The 18,907-nt window shown below is 48.2% G+C and overlaps 1 protein-coding gene across 1 annotated transcript; it reads right to left on the minus strand.

Annotated features, from left to right (window-relative positions):
• Positions 1-1,716: 1,716 nt before the first annotated feature.
• SLC7A9 (solute carrier family 7 member 9) lies at positions 1,717-18,325 on the minus strand (the record flags this gene model as incomplete). The annotated part of the gene is made up of 12 exons (XM_080908940.1): positions 1,717-1,781; positions 3,606-3,780; positions 6,180-6,329; positions 7,103-7,199; positions 12,356-12,459; positions 13,130-13,253; positions 13,734-13,778; positions 14,870-14,969; positions 15,324-15,449; positions 15,941-16,183; positions 17,028-17,175; positions 18,239-18,325. The coding sequence occupies 12 exons, from the start codon at positions 18,323-18,325 to the stop codon at positions 1,717-1,719; spliced, it is 1,464 nt and encodes a 487-aa protein (XP_080765066.1).
• Positions 18,326-18,907: the final 582 nt, after the last annotated feature.

Consider the following 18,907-nt stretch of genomic DNA (forward strand, 5'->3'; position numbering starts at 1 on the left):
TAAGAATCCGGTTTGGGGACGGGGGGTGTGTGTAGTTATCATTTAAATGTCACTGACGTAATTGGGAAGGCGAGCCATGCAGTGTCTGCGTTTCCACATGAGTTTCCCTAGAAGTGAGGAGGGACGTGGAGGAAGCAGCAGTGCTGAGTGACTCCTCCTCCTGTCAGAAATATGGACATAACAAGACACACCCATGCCTAAATTCCAGCATTTGAGAGATGGAGACAGGAGGACTAAGAAGTGTCGGGCCACAAACTAAAGAAAAACTTAAAAAAACCAAAACCCCACAAATGTCAAGACTTCTGTAACCCCAAGAGTGAGCCACTGCACAGTTGAGGCAAACTCTCCTGGCTCTGTGCCGGGAGCAGGGCTGGGCCCACACTGGGTTTTGTTTTCTTGTCTGTAAAGTAGGACTTGAGCACTTGCAGCCCAAGAGTGTCTAGGGTGCTGTGGGGTGGACACCAGGCTTTCTTCACACAGCGACTGTGAGATGACCAGACACTGCCCAGCCTGGGCAGCCCCTTCTTGCTATGATCTCAGGTTGATAGGCTGTTACCAGCATGGCCATATGCAAAGTGGCTCTTGAGACTGTGAGGCTGCGTGTTGTCAGTGTCCATTTGCACAGAGGGCTGTGGTGGCACTGAACACTGTCAGTGGCAGGCTGTTTCAGAAGACCCCAGGAGATGGGTCACAGCTCTGTTTACATCATTTTTTTCAGGTAGTCATATTTTCCAATATTTAACCCTCTGAGTAACCTCTTGTAGCACATGGGAGGCTAGCTATGCAAACAATTGGCTACTGCTTTTCTGTATTATATTAAACTGTACTGACTGAGGTAAATGTCTGAAATGTCACATGGAAATTCTTGAAGAGTCTGTGCTTTAGAATCACTCCCATATGATATCAGCATCTCCGTGGTGGATTATTAATAAAGCTCCAGGGTAATGTTGTTCCCAAAAGAGCACTCACTTTGTAGAAAGTGAAATGCCAGCAGAGGCAGCAAGCTGGGGTGTATGATGCTGACCCCAGCGGAGTTGCCTTGGACAGTTGCAGAGGTCACCGACCAGCTCTGCACAGCACAGGGTAAAAAATGGGAGTGGTTGGCACTGTGCTGAGGAAGAGCAGCAGGAAAGCAAGTTTAAACCCGCCAGTGGTCTGTAAGCAGCAGCTTTGTATGCATGCCGACTTAGGGTTAGGGGCTGCCTGTCCGTTGTCTGCAGTGACAGAGCCCTGACTGAGCTACTGCCCGCTCCCCCTTCGTTCAGTTAGGTGTTGTGCCTTGCTGTTTATTACTTAGCACTTCTGCAATGGGCGTGCTGTTAGGCAACCTTCCCTAGCCAGCCATCCTGTCTGGTAACTTAGGGCCCTGTTTCTGTTTTTTATTTTTGTTTGTTTGTGTTGTTATTATTGATGTCTTTTGAGACAGGATCTCAGTGTAGTCCTGGCTGGCCTGGAAATTCAGTCTGTAGAGTAGGCTGGTCTCAGAGTCAGAGGTCCACGCCTGTGCCACCACATCCAGTACTCCTGGTAATGTCAGAAAACATCTTACCTCTGTTTAAGACCCTTAACTCTGAGAATTAGGGATAGCTAAAAATAATGCTATTAAACAAATATCTGAATATATGTTTTCATTAAGAAAAACACCAGGAAGAAATAACAAACAATTGCTTATAAAAATAAGTTGATCACAGCTTTGGGCTACAAGTGATGGGCCTTTTATTCTGGATCCTTCTCTGGAGGGACAACTTCCATCAGCATCTGCAGGTGCTTGGTTACCGGCCCTGGAACAGAAGAAGCCAAGGCACAGGTGGAGTTAGAGCAGAGTGGCCACAAGGCTTCACTGTTCCAACTCCAGTGATGTCATCGGCTAGACCCTGATTACTGGACAGTCAGTCAGAACTGCCCTAGTCACTGTGTGGGTTCTTCGGAGGTGAGTTACTTCCTGCCCAAGAAGTCCATTCTAGACTCGGTCATGGGTACCTGCTGCAAAGCACAGATGAGTCTGAAGTCACTGGGATGACATCCTGTTTAACGTACAAATTGTTCATTTTGCTTTCACCACCTTAGACTTAATTCAGTGTTTTTGTGGTTGGTTTGTTTGAGGCAGGCTCTTGCTGGTTAGCCCAGGCTAGCCTCAATCAAGCTCATGATCCTGCTTCAGCCTCCTGATAGTTGTGATTCTAGCAGTTTGTCATCAGGCCTGAGCCGATGGATGGTTCAGTGAGCAGCTTGGATCCCTAGGCTGCCAGTTACCCCACAGGACAGTCAGCTGGAACCTGATGCCGACTGTCCTGAGCTTTCTACAGGCTTCACTCTCTGAAGAAGTTAGGGCTAGTGATCCCAGGAAAGGGAAAGATGAGACTTTACTTTGGTCAACAGGAAATAAATGCTCTTGGTTCGTGCATCCCTGTGAGATAGCAGAGGCCCCGCCCCGGCTTTGGCCGCTGAGTTAGCATGGGCAGAGTCTTCAGCTCTAGCTAAGAAGGTCTCCCTATCTGCAGCCCCACTTGCCTCTCAGCTGTAAGTCTTGTGTTAAGTTGCAAGTATGCAACAAGGAAAGACATATTCTAATTAGCAGGTTTTTCAAAGCCCTGCAGTGGTGGCACATGCCTTGAGGGGTAGAAGCAGGCAGATCTACAGAGTGAGCCCCAGGTTAGCCAGAGCTACACAGAAAAATAAGTAATAAAACAGGTTTTCATTTTTTGTTTCTGTTGAAGTGTTTTCTCTGTGTAACCACCCTACCTCTGCCCCAGCGCAGGGCTTCCAGGCTTGCGCTGCCCAGTTGGAAGAGGACTAAACTGCATAGCCCAGCCCTGTCCTTAGGGACACCCACTGTACACCTGCTGATGCCCAGGAGCCTTGAGTCTGGAGTTTCTTGGGACTGAATCTGCTCTATAGCAAAACAGTAAATATGATACGGTTAGACTTTAAAAGTAAAGCAGAGCTGAGTGCAGTGACCCACGCCTGCAGCCCCGCCCTGGGGAGGCTGAGGTAGGAAGACCAAGAGTTGGGGATACCAACCTAGCCTACACAGTGAGACCCTGTCTCAAAACACAAAACCAGGTATAGTTTAGTCTCTATTAGTGTTGGGTACCTTACTTTCCATGTAGAAGCAGAGAGCTGATGAAACTAGCTTTTTAAAACATTTGCCCAAACAGCTGAGGACCAGGTCAGCAGAACATAGAGACTGTGGCCAAGGTGTGTGTGTCTGGGAGAAGGGTGCGGGTTGGGTGGGGGCTGGGGGTATTCAGGCCTTTGTCCAATACCTGGTTCTGGTTCAAGCTATCACTTTGAGCTAACTTTGGCCTCAAAATAGCAACAACAGTAAAGGCCATGCTCTGAAAGACCTCATCTGATGAGACTCTATTTATGCTTATAAACTACACCCTCAGTGTGGTCTTCATGGAAAATTGTTAGCAGTGAATGTGTATTTGGCAGCACACAATGGTGCTGTTGTTGCCTCCTAGTTATAGTAATTGATAGGAACAGAGGACATCAAGGGTGGGTCCAGAGGGTGACAGTGAGGATCGTGCAGTTCTGAAGGGGAAATGAGATGTGCTGAGTCAAGCCGGTGCACTTCCTAACACCCTTCTGTTGATACTTACTGGAGATTCTCTGGGCCCATCTGAACTTGTAGTGGACAAAAAGGAAGTAAAATACAAGTCCACTCAGTATGAACAGCACACAGTAGAGATACTCCCAGGCCGGCTGACTGATGATTGGGGCCAGAATCAAGAAAACAGATACGAGAATCACAACAATAGGGATCAAGATGGGCACCTGCAAGCAAAACAAGAACACGTGGGCAGGGTACGGCTCCCATTTCCCTTGGAAGCTGGGTTAGAGACAAGACAGGTAGGTGTAGGGAAGCCCAGTGCAACTCTGCCCATCATTTCACCTACCCACCTTGGTCTTCTAGAATGTGAAAAGGAAGATGCTTAATTTGAATATTAAGTTCGTATCTCTACCAAATTAAAGCCATCTTCTTTCAACTTCCATATTCCCTCCCTCCCCTCGCCTCCCATGTTCCATCACAGATTAGAGAAACGATGATTAATGGCATGCAGTGTCCAACTCTAGCTCTGTGGGACTTTTCCCTCCACATGTGAAGCCTCACTTCCTGCAAACAGGTGGCTGCAGGTGAAAGAAGGAACTCTGGCTGGAACACCAGAGGACAGTCCATCTGCCCACTCATGCCTTTGAGGAGGCAGGTCGCTGTGCTTGCTCAGATCTTGATGGGAGTGTCTAAGCTCTGAACCCAGGCCACTTTCCACATTGCTTCAGACTCTTGGTTGCTTTTACTAGTGTTGGGTCTGGACCTGCTGCAGACTAAGGTGGGTATTTCCAAGCAGTCTGTTAGTGATTCTGTTTGCTCTTGCAGCTTTGTGAGCACTGTTGCTGGTAAATTGGTGAAAAGGCTTCTTGGCTGCTGTCTCAGTTCTGCATTCCGGCGTTTATCAGTGAGTTGGGGATGGTTGTTTGTTTCACCTTTGTCTTAAGCAATGCTTTGAGTTTGGGTACTTACCTGATAAAGTCACAATCTACTTTCTATTCATTTGCCTGATATTTCTCTCCCCCTCCTCTCTCTGTCCCCCTTCACCCCAAGACAAGGTCTCATATAGATAGTTGTATCCTTGTTTGAGCTCACAGCACCCCCCCCCCCCCCCCCGCTCCTGAGTGCTGAGATTGCAGGAAGACTTCCCACATCCCTCCATGGGGTGGGGTGTGTTCTTTGAGGTCAGTTTGGCCGGACAGCAGACTGATTTCATCCTCTCCCCTTGGGTAGCATGGCACTGTCTTACGGTCCAAGTGTGATCAAAGGGGTCTGATGCTGCTGTTGTCTTTCCCCTACTCTAGAAGTGACTTGAGGATGGGGGCAGGGACATGACAGGAGTGGATGCCCAAGGCATTTCTAAGGTTCCATAATTTGCACCAGAAAAGTTTGTTGCCTGCACTAGCTCTGGCCTTCCCCTCGAAGCATGTGCTTTTCTCTGTTGGCTGGAAAGTGGAGTTCTACCTCCAGCCACTCTCCCTCCCCAGAGATGTATGGCCTAGAACTGTCCACTCCGTTCTTTCCTAGGGATTCTTTCTTAGTGCTTTCTGCTTGGCTTGCTCATTTTCTTTCAGACATTTGTTATTTTGTCCGGTACTTTCCCTTCTCCTTCCCAGTTCTGGTCCCTTGCTTGCTGCTTTGTTCTTGTGCTCCTTGGTGGTTCTCCTTCACGGTGCTTCCTGTGTCCAGGTGTAGCGTGGCCTCCCTGGGGACTTCTCCCCAGCTGTGCTCTGATGCTCTCCTGTATTCTCTGTCTCCAGCTGCTGTTGTCTTCATGGCTCTGGAAATGCCTCTGGTCTGGAAAGGAGGCTTTGTGGGGAAATTCTAAAACCCTGCTGGGGAGAAGGTAGTTATATATTGCTCTTGCACTTCCATTAGTGGGCCTCACTCGAAGTGTGCCCATCCAAAGCATGTGGGTGCTGGGTAACTGGTGCTTCTGCTGTCCCCAGTCTTGGGTTGTGGTGACTGCCCATTTTCTCATGTGCTGACGTCGCTGGCTGTGAGAGGTCCCCCTTGGTTATTTTATTACTGTCTGTTTTTATGAAGGTGTTTGTGAAGACTAAAATCTCAGACTGCCACCATAAAGTTGCCTGCTGGAAATGCCCAATGAACCCTAGATGTGGAGGTGGTAAATAGCTGAGATTAGACTAGGCCATCAGATAAATCCAAGCAACAGAGCCCGAAGCTAACTGAGCCCTCCTGACCCTGCTCCTGCCTCCTGCAGCCTTCCTTTTGCCTACATCTTAGATTGGTGCTTATCCATTTCCAGAGGCATTAAGTAGCATGGTTGTTTCATGGGTATGGAGGGATGCATCAGCCTGTGGACATGGAGCGTCTAAGCACTCTGTACATATTCACGGGCTGGAAGCAGAGCCAGTTTCATAGCCCGCATCAGTGTGTGAGCACGTCGGAGGTCAGGGCCTGTGAGAACTGGGTACAGGTAGGATGTGGGTCCTCTCTACAGCTTGATGAGTGAGTGCCCCAGTGACTGCGTGGGTCATAACCTATCGTTTGAAATGAGTGGGGGATGCTCAGTAGAGCAGTCGGGATGAAGAGCATTAGAGATGGCTGCCTTCCCAATTCTCTCCAGAAACCAAAGCTGCTGTGACAGTGCGCACAGACTTACCTTGATGGGCCTCTCTAGCTCTTTCCTTGTGAATCGCATCACAACGAGTCCTAGGATTGTCATACCATAAAACAGCCATGCAGCAAAACTGAAATAATTGACTAAGGAGTTGATGTCCCCGGGGATGATGTAAATGATGGCTATTATGCCCTAGTAGGAAGAAGAGTCATGTTTTAGGTCACCAGTGCACACAGACATTGTCCCTGTCCTCACAGAAAGCTGAGGCAGCAGCCTCTCCTGCATAGACTTCCTCTGTTTCCTGTCCGGCCCACTGTGATACATGTTATCAAGGCTCCACAGGAAGAACTTGGACAAGCTTTTAGTGTATCAAGTTGTGCCCTTGGATATGTGTGCTCTTCCACGGACACATGTATACACACAGCCTTGTGATCTTCTGCCTCAGCCTCCGCCATGTCTGATTTTAAGCAAGAAAAAACCGTGTATACCTCTGTGTGTGTGTGTGTGTCTGTGTGTGTCTGTATGTGTGTGTGTGTGTCTGTCTCTGTGTGTGTGTGTGTGTGTGTGTGTGTGTCTGTACAGGTCTAGTCATGCCTGCATTTGTGGCTTGGTCCTGGACTTGGGACCCCAGTTTCTGGGTCTGTTTATTCATCTTCAGAGGAACTGGGGAAATGGACATGAGCAGAGTTAGTGTTCCAGCCCTGAGCCAGGCCTACCTATCCCCACAAAACCACAGCCAGGGGAGATGACCCAGTTAACAGGCTAAATGCAGTGGTGGTTAGCAACCACCGTGAACTGCCTTATTCTCCCTGGAACTGTAAGCCTTCCTGTCATTTGCCTCAGAACAGATAAGTCCATCTATGTAAGGGCACAGAACCTGGGCTCAGCAGCACAACTCTACTGGCTTTCCTGTCCAGAGAGACCCCTCGGCTGTCTGCTGCCGTCTCAGTGGAACTCATACTTACATAAAATATGAGGGCAGGGGCCGGCGTGAGGCGCTTGACACTGATGTAGGACAGCACTTTGAGCATGTGGCCTTCTCGGCCCGCCACGTAGATGAGCCTGAAAGAAAATTGCAGGGAACAAGGTTACCTCTGAGGTCACCAGCAAGGCATCTTCTGGAAGAGTGTCTTTTGGGAGGGCTGGAGGGTGAGCATGGGTGATGCTTAGCTGCACCTGTGAGGAACTCGTCCAGCATCCTGGTGCCATGGAAGTCGTTTGGGCAGGAGCAGGGAAGATGTGGCTTGTGAGCAGATACCTCTCAACTCCCAAGACTTAGCAAGAAAATAAATGTAAAAACTAGACCAGGGTGTGGAGCTCGGGGCCAGGAAGCTAACAGACCTGAGCTCTTGGGGTTCCCATGTCCTAAAGGCATATTAGGGGTACCTGAACAGACACAGATGACAGACTAGTCCCCTTCCAGAGTCCTCATCTGACAATCAGTTTAAAATGTGAAACAGAAAAATAAAGATTTAAAATACAAATGAAGTTGCCATGCTTAGGAAGTTAAAAGCACTTGCTGATCTTCCAGAAGACCGGAGATCAGTTTCCGGTACCCATGGCAGGCAGTTCATAATGGCCTGTGACTCTGGGTCAAGGGATCTCACACCTTTGGCACCCATGCACACACTCAGAGAAATAAGTCTAATGGGGCTGTAGAGATGGCTGGGTAGTGTAAAGGTGCATGCTGGTCTTGCCAGGGCCCAGATGGAATTGCCAGCACACATTCTGGTTGTAACTGCAGTGTCCGGGGACTTGGATGCCTCCTGTGTCTGTGGAACTTTGACATGTGCACACTGACACACAGACACAGTTGAACATAAAGATCTGAACAAAATATTTTTCAAGGATCGATGTCAATAAAGATCACAATTTCTAGCTACAGTTAGTAGAATTACACAGGCCAAAGATACCTGCCCAGAACTCTTTGGTAGCCTCTTTGAAATACAATCATAATTTAGGAAGAGGTTCTGACGATATAAGAACATACATTTCATTAAGTCTTTTGATAAGAAATTCTACAATTTTCCTAATGTATACAACTAAGAAAGTGAGCCAGGTCTCTAATATACTAGTCCTTTTCTCTTTATTGTTCTAAGGATGAAGTCAGGACTTTGCATATGCTGAGCACTGAGCCACATCCTGACCAATACTGATACTTTAACTTCATAAGAATAGGTTCTGCTTTTCTCTTCCAAATACATAATTGGAGCTCTATAATCTAAATAAACGTGTAGAGTTTCTGTTAAAAACTCAAAAACCAAGTTATGTGAATTTGTAATTCTATTTCTAGAAATTTACCCAAGATGAAGATAAGGTTCCACATAAAAAATAACATGCATGGAAAATACAAAGACGAGTGTTAATAACATTATGCTCAACCGCCAAAGATGGACCTTTAGGCTATTTCTAAGTGGTGACATGTTTTGCATGCAGTGGAGGACTTCTCAGCAAGGGAGAGAAGCTCCGGTACACCGTGATTCGGATGAACTCGAGAGCATGCTCTCTTGAAAGCCAGTTACAAACACTTAGATGTAAGATCTGGAGCGAGCACAGTTACGGAGGCAGGAAGCAGACCTGCCCAAGGCGAGAGATGGAAGGAGTCACAGAAGGCTTCCTAAGACTTTTAGAGGAGCGCCGGATATATTTCAGAAGTGGGTTACAGATGATGATTGCATGACTTTACGTTAACAGGTAAGATGGTAAGAGCAAACATCTTAGGGGACTTGTAGCATCATAAATGCCAAAGCTGCATCTGTAAACTAGGTGTGCTGGTGCACACCTTTAATCCTAGCACTAGGGAGGCAGAGGCAGGCAGATCTCTGAGTTTGAGACTAGCCTGGTCTACATAGTTCCTGGCTAGCTAGGGTTACAAAGTAAAACTGTCAGATTATTTTACCTATATACAGTACCAGAAAACTATTGAAAAATGACATATAAAGACTAGATGTCATAATAGCATGAAAAATTGCAGGGTTTTTGAGTACATATGGCAAAAAATGTTCAAAAACTTTTTTAAAAATGTTCAAAAACTTAAAAAAAAAAAAGCCACTTGGGGGAAATCAGTCTGTGCTCCTGAGTTGAAAGATTGAAGGATCACAAGGTGTCAGTGTCCCAAGGCCAGAAAGAATGCCTCAGAATGAAATCACTAGACACAAGACAAAGTTGCATATATTCTTGGTAAAATGTGTATTGAGAGGCAGGACAGAAGCAGCTGCTCCTGTGTAACAGTGGGGCCACCCAGTGAAGTACCAGCAGGCTCTCAGCAGGAGGAGGGGTTCAGGGAAAAGGCCAAGAGAGCTTGGAATGAGGCCTTTCAAGTCCTGAAAGATTGTCAACATTACTATACCCAGCAAAGGTACTGTCGTAATCGTAGACAGAAAGCATAACGCTTCCTACAGTAGCCTAAAGGGACTCATGACCGCTGAGCCCACTCTACTAAAAATACTTGAAGGAAGCTTTCAGGCTGAAGGGAGAGATGACTGTACCCTTGGGGCTACAGGAAAGGACAATCTGTACAAGAATAATCAGAAGACTGGAAACCATCAAACAGTACAAAACCAAAAAAAAAAAAAAAGGCAGGCACACTATTCAATGACTGAATATATAAGGTCTCAATTCCCTAGTCAAAAGGCACAAGCTAGCAGATAAAGGACTCATGCGGGTATGATGGCACGTTCCTCTATCTCAGGAGGCCCTACGTAAGACTGGACCTGCCAACAGTTCATCTCAGGTTGGGAAGGGACGAGGGACCTTACTTCTTCCTGAACTACTGGCAACTGATGGATCCTGTGGGAGAGGGAGACGTCATTTTCAGTTACATTCTCATTCACCCACGCTCCAGTCTCACAAACGGTCCTGGCTAAAACACATGACCTGGGAAAGGGAACCAGAAGGGCTGTGGGTGGAATCCAAAGGGTGTGATCAGTAAGAATTGGATATGTGCATGTATGAAATTGTCAAAAAAATTAACAAAAGGGGAGGGGAGGAAAGCCAGGTATGGTGGCAAATGCCTGTAACTCCAGTACTGGGGCTGGGGTTGTGGGGAGAGCTGAATCAACTCCAAATGGATCAAAGACCTTAATATAAGACATGAAACTCTGAAAACATTAGAGGAAAAGGTAAGGGAAAACACTTCAAGAAACAGACATAAGAACTTTCTGGGAAAGACTTCTAGCCACTCAAGAAAGAAAATGAAAATTGACAAATGGAAAATAGTGAACTTCAAAGCTTTCTGAACAGCAAAGGAAAACAGTTAATGGGGTGAAGAGGAAGACCACAACATGGGATAAAATCTTGGCTAGCCACACAACAGACAGTGGATTAATATCCAGAATACACAAATCACTTAAAAATTAAGATAGAAAACAATTTTTAAAGGGATACTGAATAAAGAATCCTCAAGAGAAGAAATACTTACAACTAATAAGCACTTTAATAAAGTTCAACAAGCTGGGAAGTTGTGGCTCACACCTTTAATGCCAGCACTTGGGAGGCAGAGGCAGGCAGATCTCCGAGTTTGAGGCCAGCCTGGTCTACACAGCAAGTTCCAAGACTGCCAGAGCTACACAGAGAAACCCTGTCTCCAAACAGAGTATTCAACACACTTGGTTGGGTAGAAAGATGGCTCATCAAATGAAAACCCTTGCTGTGAAGCCTAGCAGTAGTGGAGTCTGACTCTGAGGCTCATGTTGTGAAAGGAGAGAAGTGGCTCCTAAACTTGTACTGACCTCTCCCTGTGTGCCACAGCCCTTACATGCCCACCAGATACACACGCACACATACACAAGTATGCGTCATCAAAAGCAATTGTAAGTTTTATATGAAAAAAAAAAGTTCTGCTTGCTTAGCCACGGCAGAATGCAACTGAAAAGTTTGAGATTCCATTTATTCCAGTGAAGATGACCACAGAAAAACAAATTTCAACAATGCTGTCAAAGATGTGGGGAAAGAGGAACCATTATTCACTATCAGTGGGGTTGTAAACTGGTACCGTCACTGGAAATCTGTGAGCCTCCTCAGAAAACTCAAACCAGATTTTTCATATTGTCCAACTCTAACACTCCTGCATAGATACCTGAAGGACCCTTGGATCCCACTATAGAGAGAGATGTTTACATATATGCCTGCTGCTGCTTTACTGGTGCGTATTTTAAAACTGCTAAGAGTTGGTGTGGGATGTTCTCACCAGAAAGAACCAGTTAGCATGAGAGGAGATGGATAGGTTAACTTGCTCATGCTACAATACATCCAGGCGTCGAGACATCACACTGTAGCTCAGAAACTCATGCAATTAGTTGCTAATTAGAAAACATAATTTATGCATAAGTATCAAGAATCTTGACTAACCAGAAATGTGTTTCATCTCCATCTCTCTCCCTCATTTTCCTTCCTTGCTAGGGATGGAACACAGGACCTGGAGAAAGCTGAAAGCTGGTCCTTATATATACTTCACAATAGCTTGAGCAGAATTATTTTGTAGTGTGGATTCTTTTATCATGTGACACTGTACAGCACCACTTGAAAGTTACCCATTCAGAGCACTACCCTGGGCAAAGACATGTTCCAGAATGTTCCTCACAGCAGTGTTCATAGAAAAAACTCATGCTTGGCCCATCACCAGAGGCTTAGTTAAAGCATCTGCCTCACGAAGAGAAACAGCACAGCCAGCAGGATCCTGAGAGTGGCAAACACCTGCTCATGTGACTAGCCCCACAGCTGTCCAGGGCTCCCCAGAACTGAGCTGCGACAGACTAACAATAGCCTGCAAACCTACAGCCATTGACATCTGTCCATTTATAGGAAAGCCTGTCAATTCCTGGTCAGGTCTGTGCAGCACATGACAGAATGTTCAGGAAGGATCATGGGGGGGGGGGGGGAATGCAATGTAGAAAGTGCCAAGCGGAAGCCAAGCCAGTGACCCTTCCCTCTGCCTCGTCCTAAAGTGGCAAGGTTCCCTAGTTTAGAGCCCAGGACCACCAAAGTGCACACATCATGCCCAGATTCATCAGGCAAGGCTGTCCGCCCCTTCCTGGCTACTTTACTTTGAGGATCAAGCCACATCCCTTGTCTAGACTTCAGAGTTTGTACACGTGCAGCCTGCATACTCTGGGGTCAGCCCCTATGTGGGGTGTCACCTATCAGAGCCTTAGGGGTGTAGGGGGTCCCGTATTGACTTTCTTGTGCCCCGAGAGTGTGACAAGGAGAGGGTACCCTACCTGCCCGCTGTAAAGCAGGTCCCGTTAGCAGCACCAATGGTTGAAAATGCCACAAAAAGTGGGACTACCCAAGATGCTGGATAGAGAACGCGGTCTCCGAAGGTCTGCGGAAAAGCAGAGTACCATCCTGAGGGATTTCACTGGGCACCCACAGCCCTGTGTCATTTCATTGTGCATGGCCTCTGGGGCCCTCTGGAGAAAAGGGAGAAGCCTTCAGAGCAGCCCGGTCTGCTGGTGACAGGACCTTTGCCCCTCACCTCATTTTCCTAGCTCCACCCCACCTCCCTGACATCTGTCACTTAGCTTACTCATTTCTTGGCCCCACCTCACCTTAATCACCTCACTTCCTGGACCTGCTTAACCTTAATTACATCACTTCCTGGCTTTACCTCACTTCCAGGACCTGCTTCACCTTAATTACCTTACTTCCTAGCCCTACTTGCTTATTTTGTTGATCCCCTCATGGGCCATGACCTTGTTTGAACTGCCCATTTCAGGGTTCATGGGCCTTTCTACGTCCTTGATGCCCTGGGACCCTTACTCAGTTTTGTTCCCACAATCCTCTCATTCATTGAATTCTCCCTCCTTCCTCTGAGGACACCCCCAGGGTCCTTCAGCCATTGCTACATGCAGCTGGGAGGGAGGCTGAGGACCCAGGAACCACAGCCTTCTGCATGTTGACAGTCTTACTACTTTTGGCCCCCAGCCTAGATGTGTGCCCAGTATGTCTGCCGAGTCTCCATCCTTCCAAAGGTCACCGCGCCAGCCACTCACCACAGCCACAGCCTGGGACTGCAAGAGCTCCGTTGGGGTCATCACCGTGAAGTAGGCAATATTCATGAGGATGTAGCATACTGTCACCAGAGGAATCCCAATGACAATGGCCATGGGCAGGTTTCTGAGAGGGACAAAGACACAGGAACCAAGAGTCACATCAGAGCACCTTGCAAAACGGGGTACTGTTGGCGAAATTTTCATCTGGTGTGTTTCCTCCCTCCTCTCAGCCCCAACAGAGACAAGAGACATTTTCAAAGGATACCCCAGGGCAGGAGAATTAAATAGCTTCAAACAAACAAAAAAAGCAGAGATAAAGAAAGTCAATGTGCTTCCTTCCTTCCGGTTCCGACCATGCCCCAGGTCCAACAAAGACAGTCTAATGGGATAATGAGCATGATGTCCATTCGGGGCATAACCCAGTGGCAGAGCTCAGGGCTCTGGGATCCACCCCTGCCCTCAGGAGCAGAGAGAGGAAATCGACTGAATGGAAGAGGCTCTTGGAACCACAGAACAGTAGAAAGAGGCGGCAGCTCCGCTTTCTGCCCACAGAGGAGAGATACGCTGTGTGAGCGCCACCTCCTACCCCACGCAATGCTCTTACCTGTAAGGGTTCCTAAGCTCTTCAGTGATATAGTTGAGTTGGTTCCTAGACAAAGAAAAGCAACAAGGATGACAGTGTGATGTGCTACCTGACTCTCCTGGCTAAGTTTGTTGACTCAGCATCGACTGTAGCAGAGAAAGACATGGCTCAGCGTCAGTGTCTACCTAGAATCCCCCAGTGAGGGGCTGGGGGCGTGGCTCAGTGGTAGAGCCCCTGCCTAGAATCCCCCAGTGAGGGGCTGGGGTATGGCTCAGTGGTAGAGCACCCGCCTAGAATCCCCCAGTGAGGGGCTGGGGGTGTGACTCAGTGGTAGAGCCCCTGCCTAGAGTTCCCCAGTGAGATTCTGAGGTTGTGGCTCAGCAACAGAATGCTTTCCTAGCATATACAAAGCCCTAGCTCTGTTTCGTCCTAAACATTAAAAATAGAACAAAATAAAGTAATGCAAGAAGTGCCGAGTGCTGAAGAAAAAAAAAAGCCCAAAAAGAGCTTTCCACCCCAGTGCAGGGTAACTTCTATTCCCTAGGTCCTGGTGGCGACAGGCCTTCCTTGCAACTGCCAAGAGCTAGCTGTCTGTCACTGGTTTACGTCTTTGCTCTCTGTGGAAATCATGTGAATTTCCAAGAATAGTCAGGGTGCTTTGAAAACCTGGAAGGAGGTTGAAAGAAGGAACCCTGGCATCCTGGGGGAGGCCAGCATCGCCACGGCTGTGCTTCTGCCTTGAGGGACACAGAGTCCATCTAACGCCTCCAGGACTGCAGTGGCAGCGTTATCCAAATCCTTGGTCTTGTCGGGTGTGTGGGCAGCCCGTGCTGCCTCTGTTCAGCCCAGAAGGCATTCTCCAGGTAAAGATTCTACACAAAGCTTCGCCAACGACACCCTCACCGGGCACTGTCGGGGGCTGCTGCCAGTTCCAGGCTAGGAAAGGGTTAAGGTGATCCTGTGACCCCCATGATCTCATCCATGGTGTCCCAGGGACCTGGGGAGGTCAGGGGGTATGAGCACTTCATGTAAAAGAACTGTGCAGGTGCTGCGGCGCCCCGGGACAGGGGACATCTTTGCTCTCTACAGCAGCTGAAATAAAAGCACCGTCAAGATCCCACTAGTGGACTTGGGGTGTTTCAGGAGTGAGTGCTTACCACCCATCGTAGGCCCAGAGTCCATTGTAAAAGGCCAGGCTGATGGCGCCCACAGAGGTCTGTGCACCCTCAAAAGAATTCTGAAAGTTCTTTACGTTTCCTGAAATTAAGCCAGACAGTGAAGCATGAACGTCAGCTGGCCAATCACCTCATTCCCCTCTCTGCCAGAAAGAAGGGTATGACTTGTGACCCATTTACTAAAGGAACTGAAACTTCATGTGATAGTACATGTCTGCACTCAGGATTCTGAGGTAGGAGCGTCATAAGTTAGAGACAAGCCTGGACTATATGGTAAATTTCTGTATCATCAACCAACCAATCAATCAATCAATCAATCAACGTGAACAAGCAAGCACGAATACATAAGCTATAAAACACACATGCTAATGGGCGAGACTGCTCCATGGTTCAAGAAGTCACATGGGGGCCTGCTCCCCATCCTGCCGCACCTCACCTTGGGCCAAGAAGACCAGTCCGCTGATGATGATGATGGCCACGATCACCAGCTTGGCTGCCGTGAAGACATTCTGGACATAGCTGCCAAGCCGCACGCTCAGCGCATTCACTGTAGTAATAAGCACTGGAAGGCCCAAGTCAGGTAACATTCTGTAGTCATGGTTTTTCCCAAGGTCCTAGAAATCCCTTGGGAATTTACTTATATACATATACATACATATATATATATATATATATATGTATATGTATATATCCCCTTTCTTTTATTCCTGTCCCCATGAAGGGAGTAGAATTGAATAAACTAGCTTTAGCAACTTTAAGACACACCAATGTTGACCCTTGAAATTGAGCCCAATCTCAGACTGTGAAGGAGAAGCAGCCAGGCCCTAAACAAGGAAAGCCCAGGATAGCCCCCTTCCTGCAGCTCCCATAACACCTGCTGGGATAGCCACTTCTGGGGCCTGCTTCGCCAGACCCTGAAGGCCTACTGTGGCTCTCTCTCTGGGGAATGAAGAGCCAACTAAAGTCCCAAGACATCAACAATTCAGGCCTTCCCTACCTTTCTGCCCCCCCCCCCGCCGCGTGCCCCCATCCCCCACCCCAGCTGCTACTCACAGATGGCAGCAGCAGCCAGGAGTTTCACTACCACAGGAGGAGGTTGGCAGCCTGAGTAAAAGGCTGCGCACACATACTCCGAAAAGCTGAGGCAGATGATGGCGAAGGATGAGGGCTTCATGACGATCAGGCTGGTCCAGGAGAACAGGTAGGCAGGGATGGGGCCAAAGGCCTCCATCAGATAGGGGTACTCACCCCCTGACTTGGTGATCATTGTGCCAAGCTCTGCAAAGCACAGGGCGCCTGGAACACAGAAGGGAGCTCACTCCTTATGAAGTTCCATCCTACTCCCCAGAGCCTTTCTCCTTTGGGGGCTCACATTTTGAAGAGCCCAGTTCTGGCTGCAGGACCTCTAGCTGCAAGGAACCCAGCTGAGCATGGAGGTGCAAGCCTATAATCCCCCCACTTAGAACCTTTTCTGGGGAGCCCTACCCACCATACCTCTACCTGGGGAAGATAGAATAGTAGTCCTTGGCAGACCTACAAGTTCAGACCCTATCTCAGCAATTACTTGGGACTCCTAGAACGCCTCCCCATGCAAAGGGGGGCATTCCTAGTACTTTAAAGTCTAGCCAATGAAACTTCACCCAAGAAGAACCACCTCCCACTCTCTAAAGGTCCATATATACCCCCAGTTCACCCTGAGTCAAATGTGTGTGTACAAGACAACCCAGAACAAAGGTATGCGTGACAGCTAAGATGCTCTGAGCCATTTCATTGTCAGAGAAGGCTTTTGTGTAAGAGCTGTAACACTAAGATCCTCAGAGAACACCCCTCCCTACACACACACACACACACACACACACACACACACACATACACCCAGATATGCACACGAACACGTGCTCACACACACACAGCCAGACAGGGATCCTGCAGAACCCTACCCATTCCAGGCTCGGCTTCCACCTTACAGCCTGGTGTGCAGTGGTGTCTAAACACCTTGAGAAAGAAGGAAGCAGAGGACTTGGAACCACAGCTGCATACCACAGTTGGAGACCAGCCTGGGCTACCAAGTGAGAGCCTGCGCTTCTGTGGATTGTCTCCACACTTGATGGAGAAGCCGTCAGGGAGTCGCCTCTATTACCCAGTGTAGCCAGGATTCCACAGGCTGCCCATATGATGAGACAGGGCCCCACGGATTCTGTGTTGGCCAGCACAGACTTGGGGGAGATGAAGATCCCGGAGCCGATGATGGTGCCCACAATGATACAGATGCCACTGAGAAGACCCACCTGCGTGTGCAAGAATAGAACTAATTCTACCAGCCAGGAGTTCACAGTGACTTACCCCAACCCCGGTATGGCCAGAAGAACTCAAACTGACTAGTGCCCCAGGCATGTCCCACCCTGTGCTGCTGCCACAGGAGCGCCAGGCCACTTTCTCACGCTGAGGCATTGGAACTGTACCAGTCTTTCTCAATACCCTATCACACCCATTTCACTTGTGCGGAGGCGGGCCTTGACTTTGAGGCTAGCCTGGGCAACATAGTGAAACTCTCAGAGAGAGGGGAAAGAAAGAAAAGAAAGAGGAAGAAAGGAAGGAAGGCAGGCACTCCTACCTTGGAACTCAGGCCCCCCCCACACCCGGCCAGCACCTCCCTGCATTCAGCTGGCCCCACCTTCTGCTCCCCCTGGCTAGCTTGGGGCTGTCTGGTGCACAGCAGAACGTTGCTGGAGGCTCAACCATCCCCAGGGCCATAGCTGGGACAGATACGGTCCAGCTGTGGTGAGGAGACTGGAGGCCTAGAGAAACCAGCCATCAGAGGCCTCTCGGGTCCCTTTTGAAAAAGACCATTGGTTTACAGACTACCCATCAGGATAGATGTCTTGCTGACACAGAGAGAGGCGCATGCACAGATTTCAAGTATATATGCATTAACTTCAAAAGAGTTTGCTAAATTCACTGGTGGGTGTGCAAGAGACAAATTCAGATAACTGTTTGCTTTTAAATGTACTACAGTCAGCCAGCAATTAGAGAGAGAGGACTGCTCTGAGGACCCAAGTTCTATTCCCCGAACACACATGGTGGCTCCTGATGACTGTAGTTACAGCTCCAAGAAGACTTGGCTATAAAAACAACAGCAACAAGAATGGTGCTGGCATGTTTGGCTTGCCTGTCATCCCAATTCTTGGGATGCCAAGGCAGAAGACTCTAGCTCCAGGCCAGCCAGAGCTACATAGCAAGACCTTGGTTCAGTAAACAAACAAGCAAGCAATCCTGTGCTTCTTCTAAGGACCAGGAGGGCCAGCACTGCCCAACACTGGTTGGTCAACCCCAACCTTGCCAACCCCTCACCTCTTTCTGGAGACTTGTGGTCTTGGGTTCAGTACCATGGACGGACTTCTCATCCTCTCTTTGTCTCCTCAGTCTTGTCTCTGACATCGTTGCTCACTGTGAGTTCCAGGGGCTGAAAGGAGAGCCTCTTGGTGCAAGCAATATACAAAAGGGGAGTGGGTGGTCTCAGGCTTGGTTGACCAAAGGCAAGGAGCTGCTCCCTCTGAACAGAGCATAGTCCTTGATCCCTCCAAGAAGACTCTGTTCTATTCCAGGACGAAAGCCAGACATGAATGCTGTCCAGAGCTCTTCCAAAGTTATCTTATATCCTCCTCCCCAGCCCCCAGGACATTTAAAATCTCCTCTACTGCTGAGATCCAGTGTCACAATTTTTCAAAACTATAAAGACATTATTACATATTACAAACATATTAATACATACGTGCACTCCCGGCACTTGGGGTAGTTGAGATAAGAAAATAATAAGTTCAAGGCCAGCCTGGGCTATCCAGCAAGTCAAGCCAACCTGGGATACATAAAAAGACTCTGTCTTTAAAAGAAAAAAAAGGGGGGAAGGAAAGAAAGAAAGAAAAAAGGAAAAAAAAGATAAATAAAATAAGCCAGGAGTTGAAACATACTGAAATGTACTAAGGCAGGGATGATTTGCACGAGTAAACCAACTTACACCAT

The sequence above is a fragment of the Micromys minutus genome (assembly GCF_963924665.1).
Source record: "Micromys minutus genome assembly, chromosome: 32".
In the NCBI taxonomy this organism is placed as follows: Eukaryota; Metazoa; Chordata; class Mammalia; order Rodentia; family Muridae; genus Micromys; species Micromys minutus.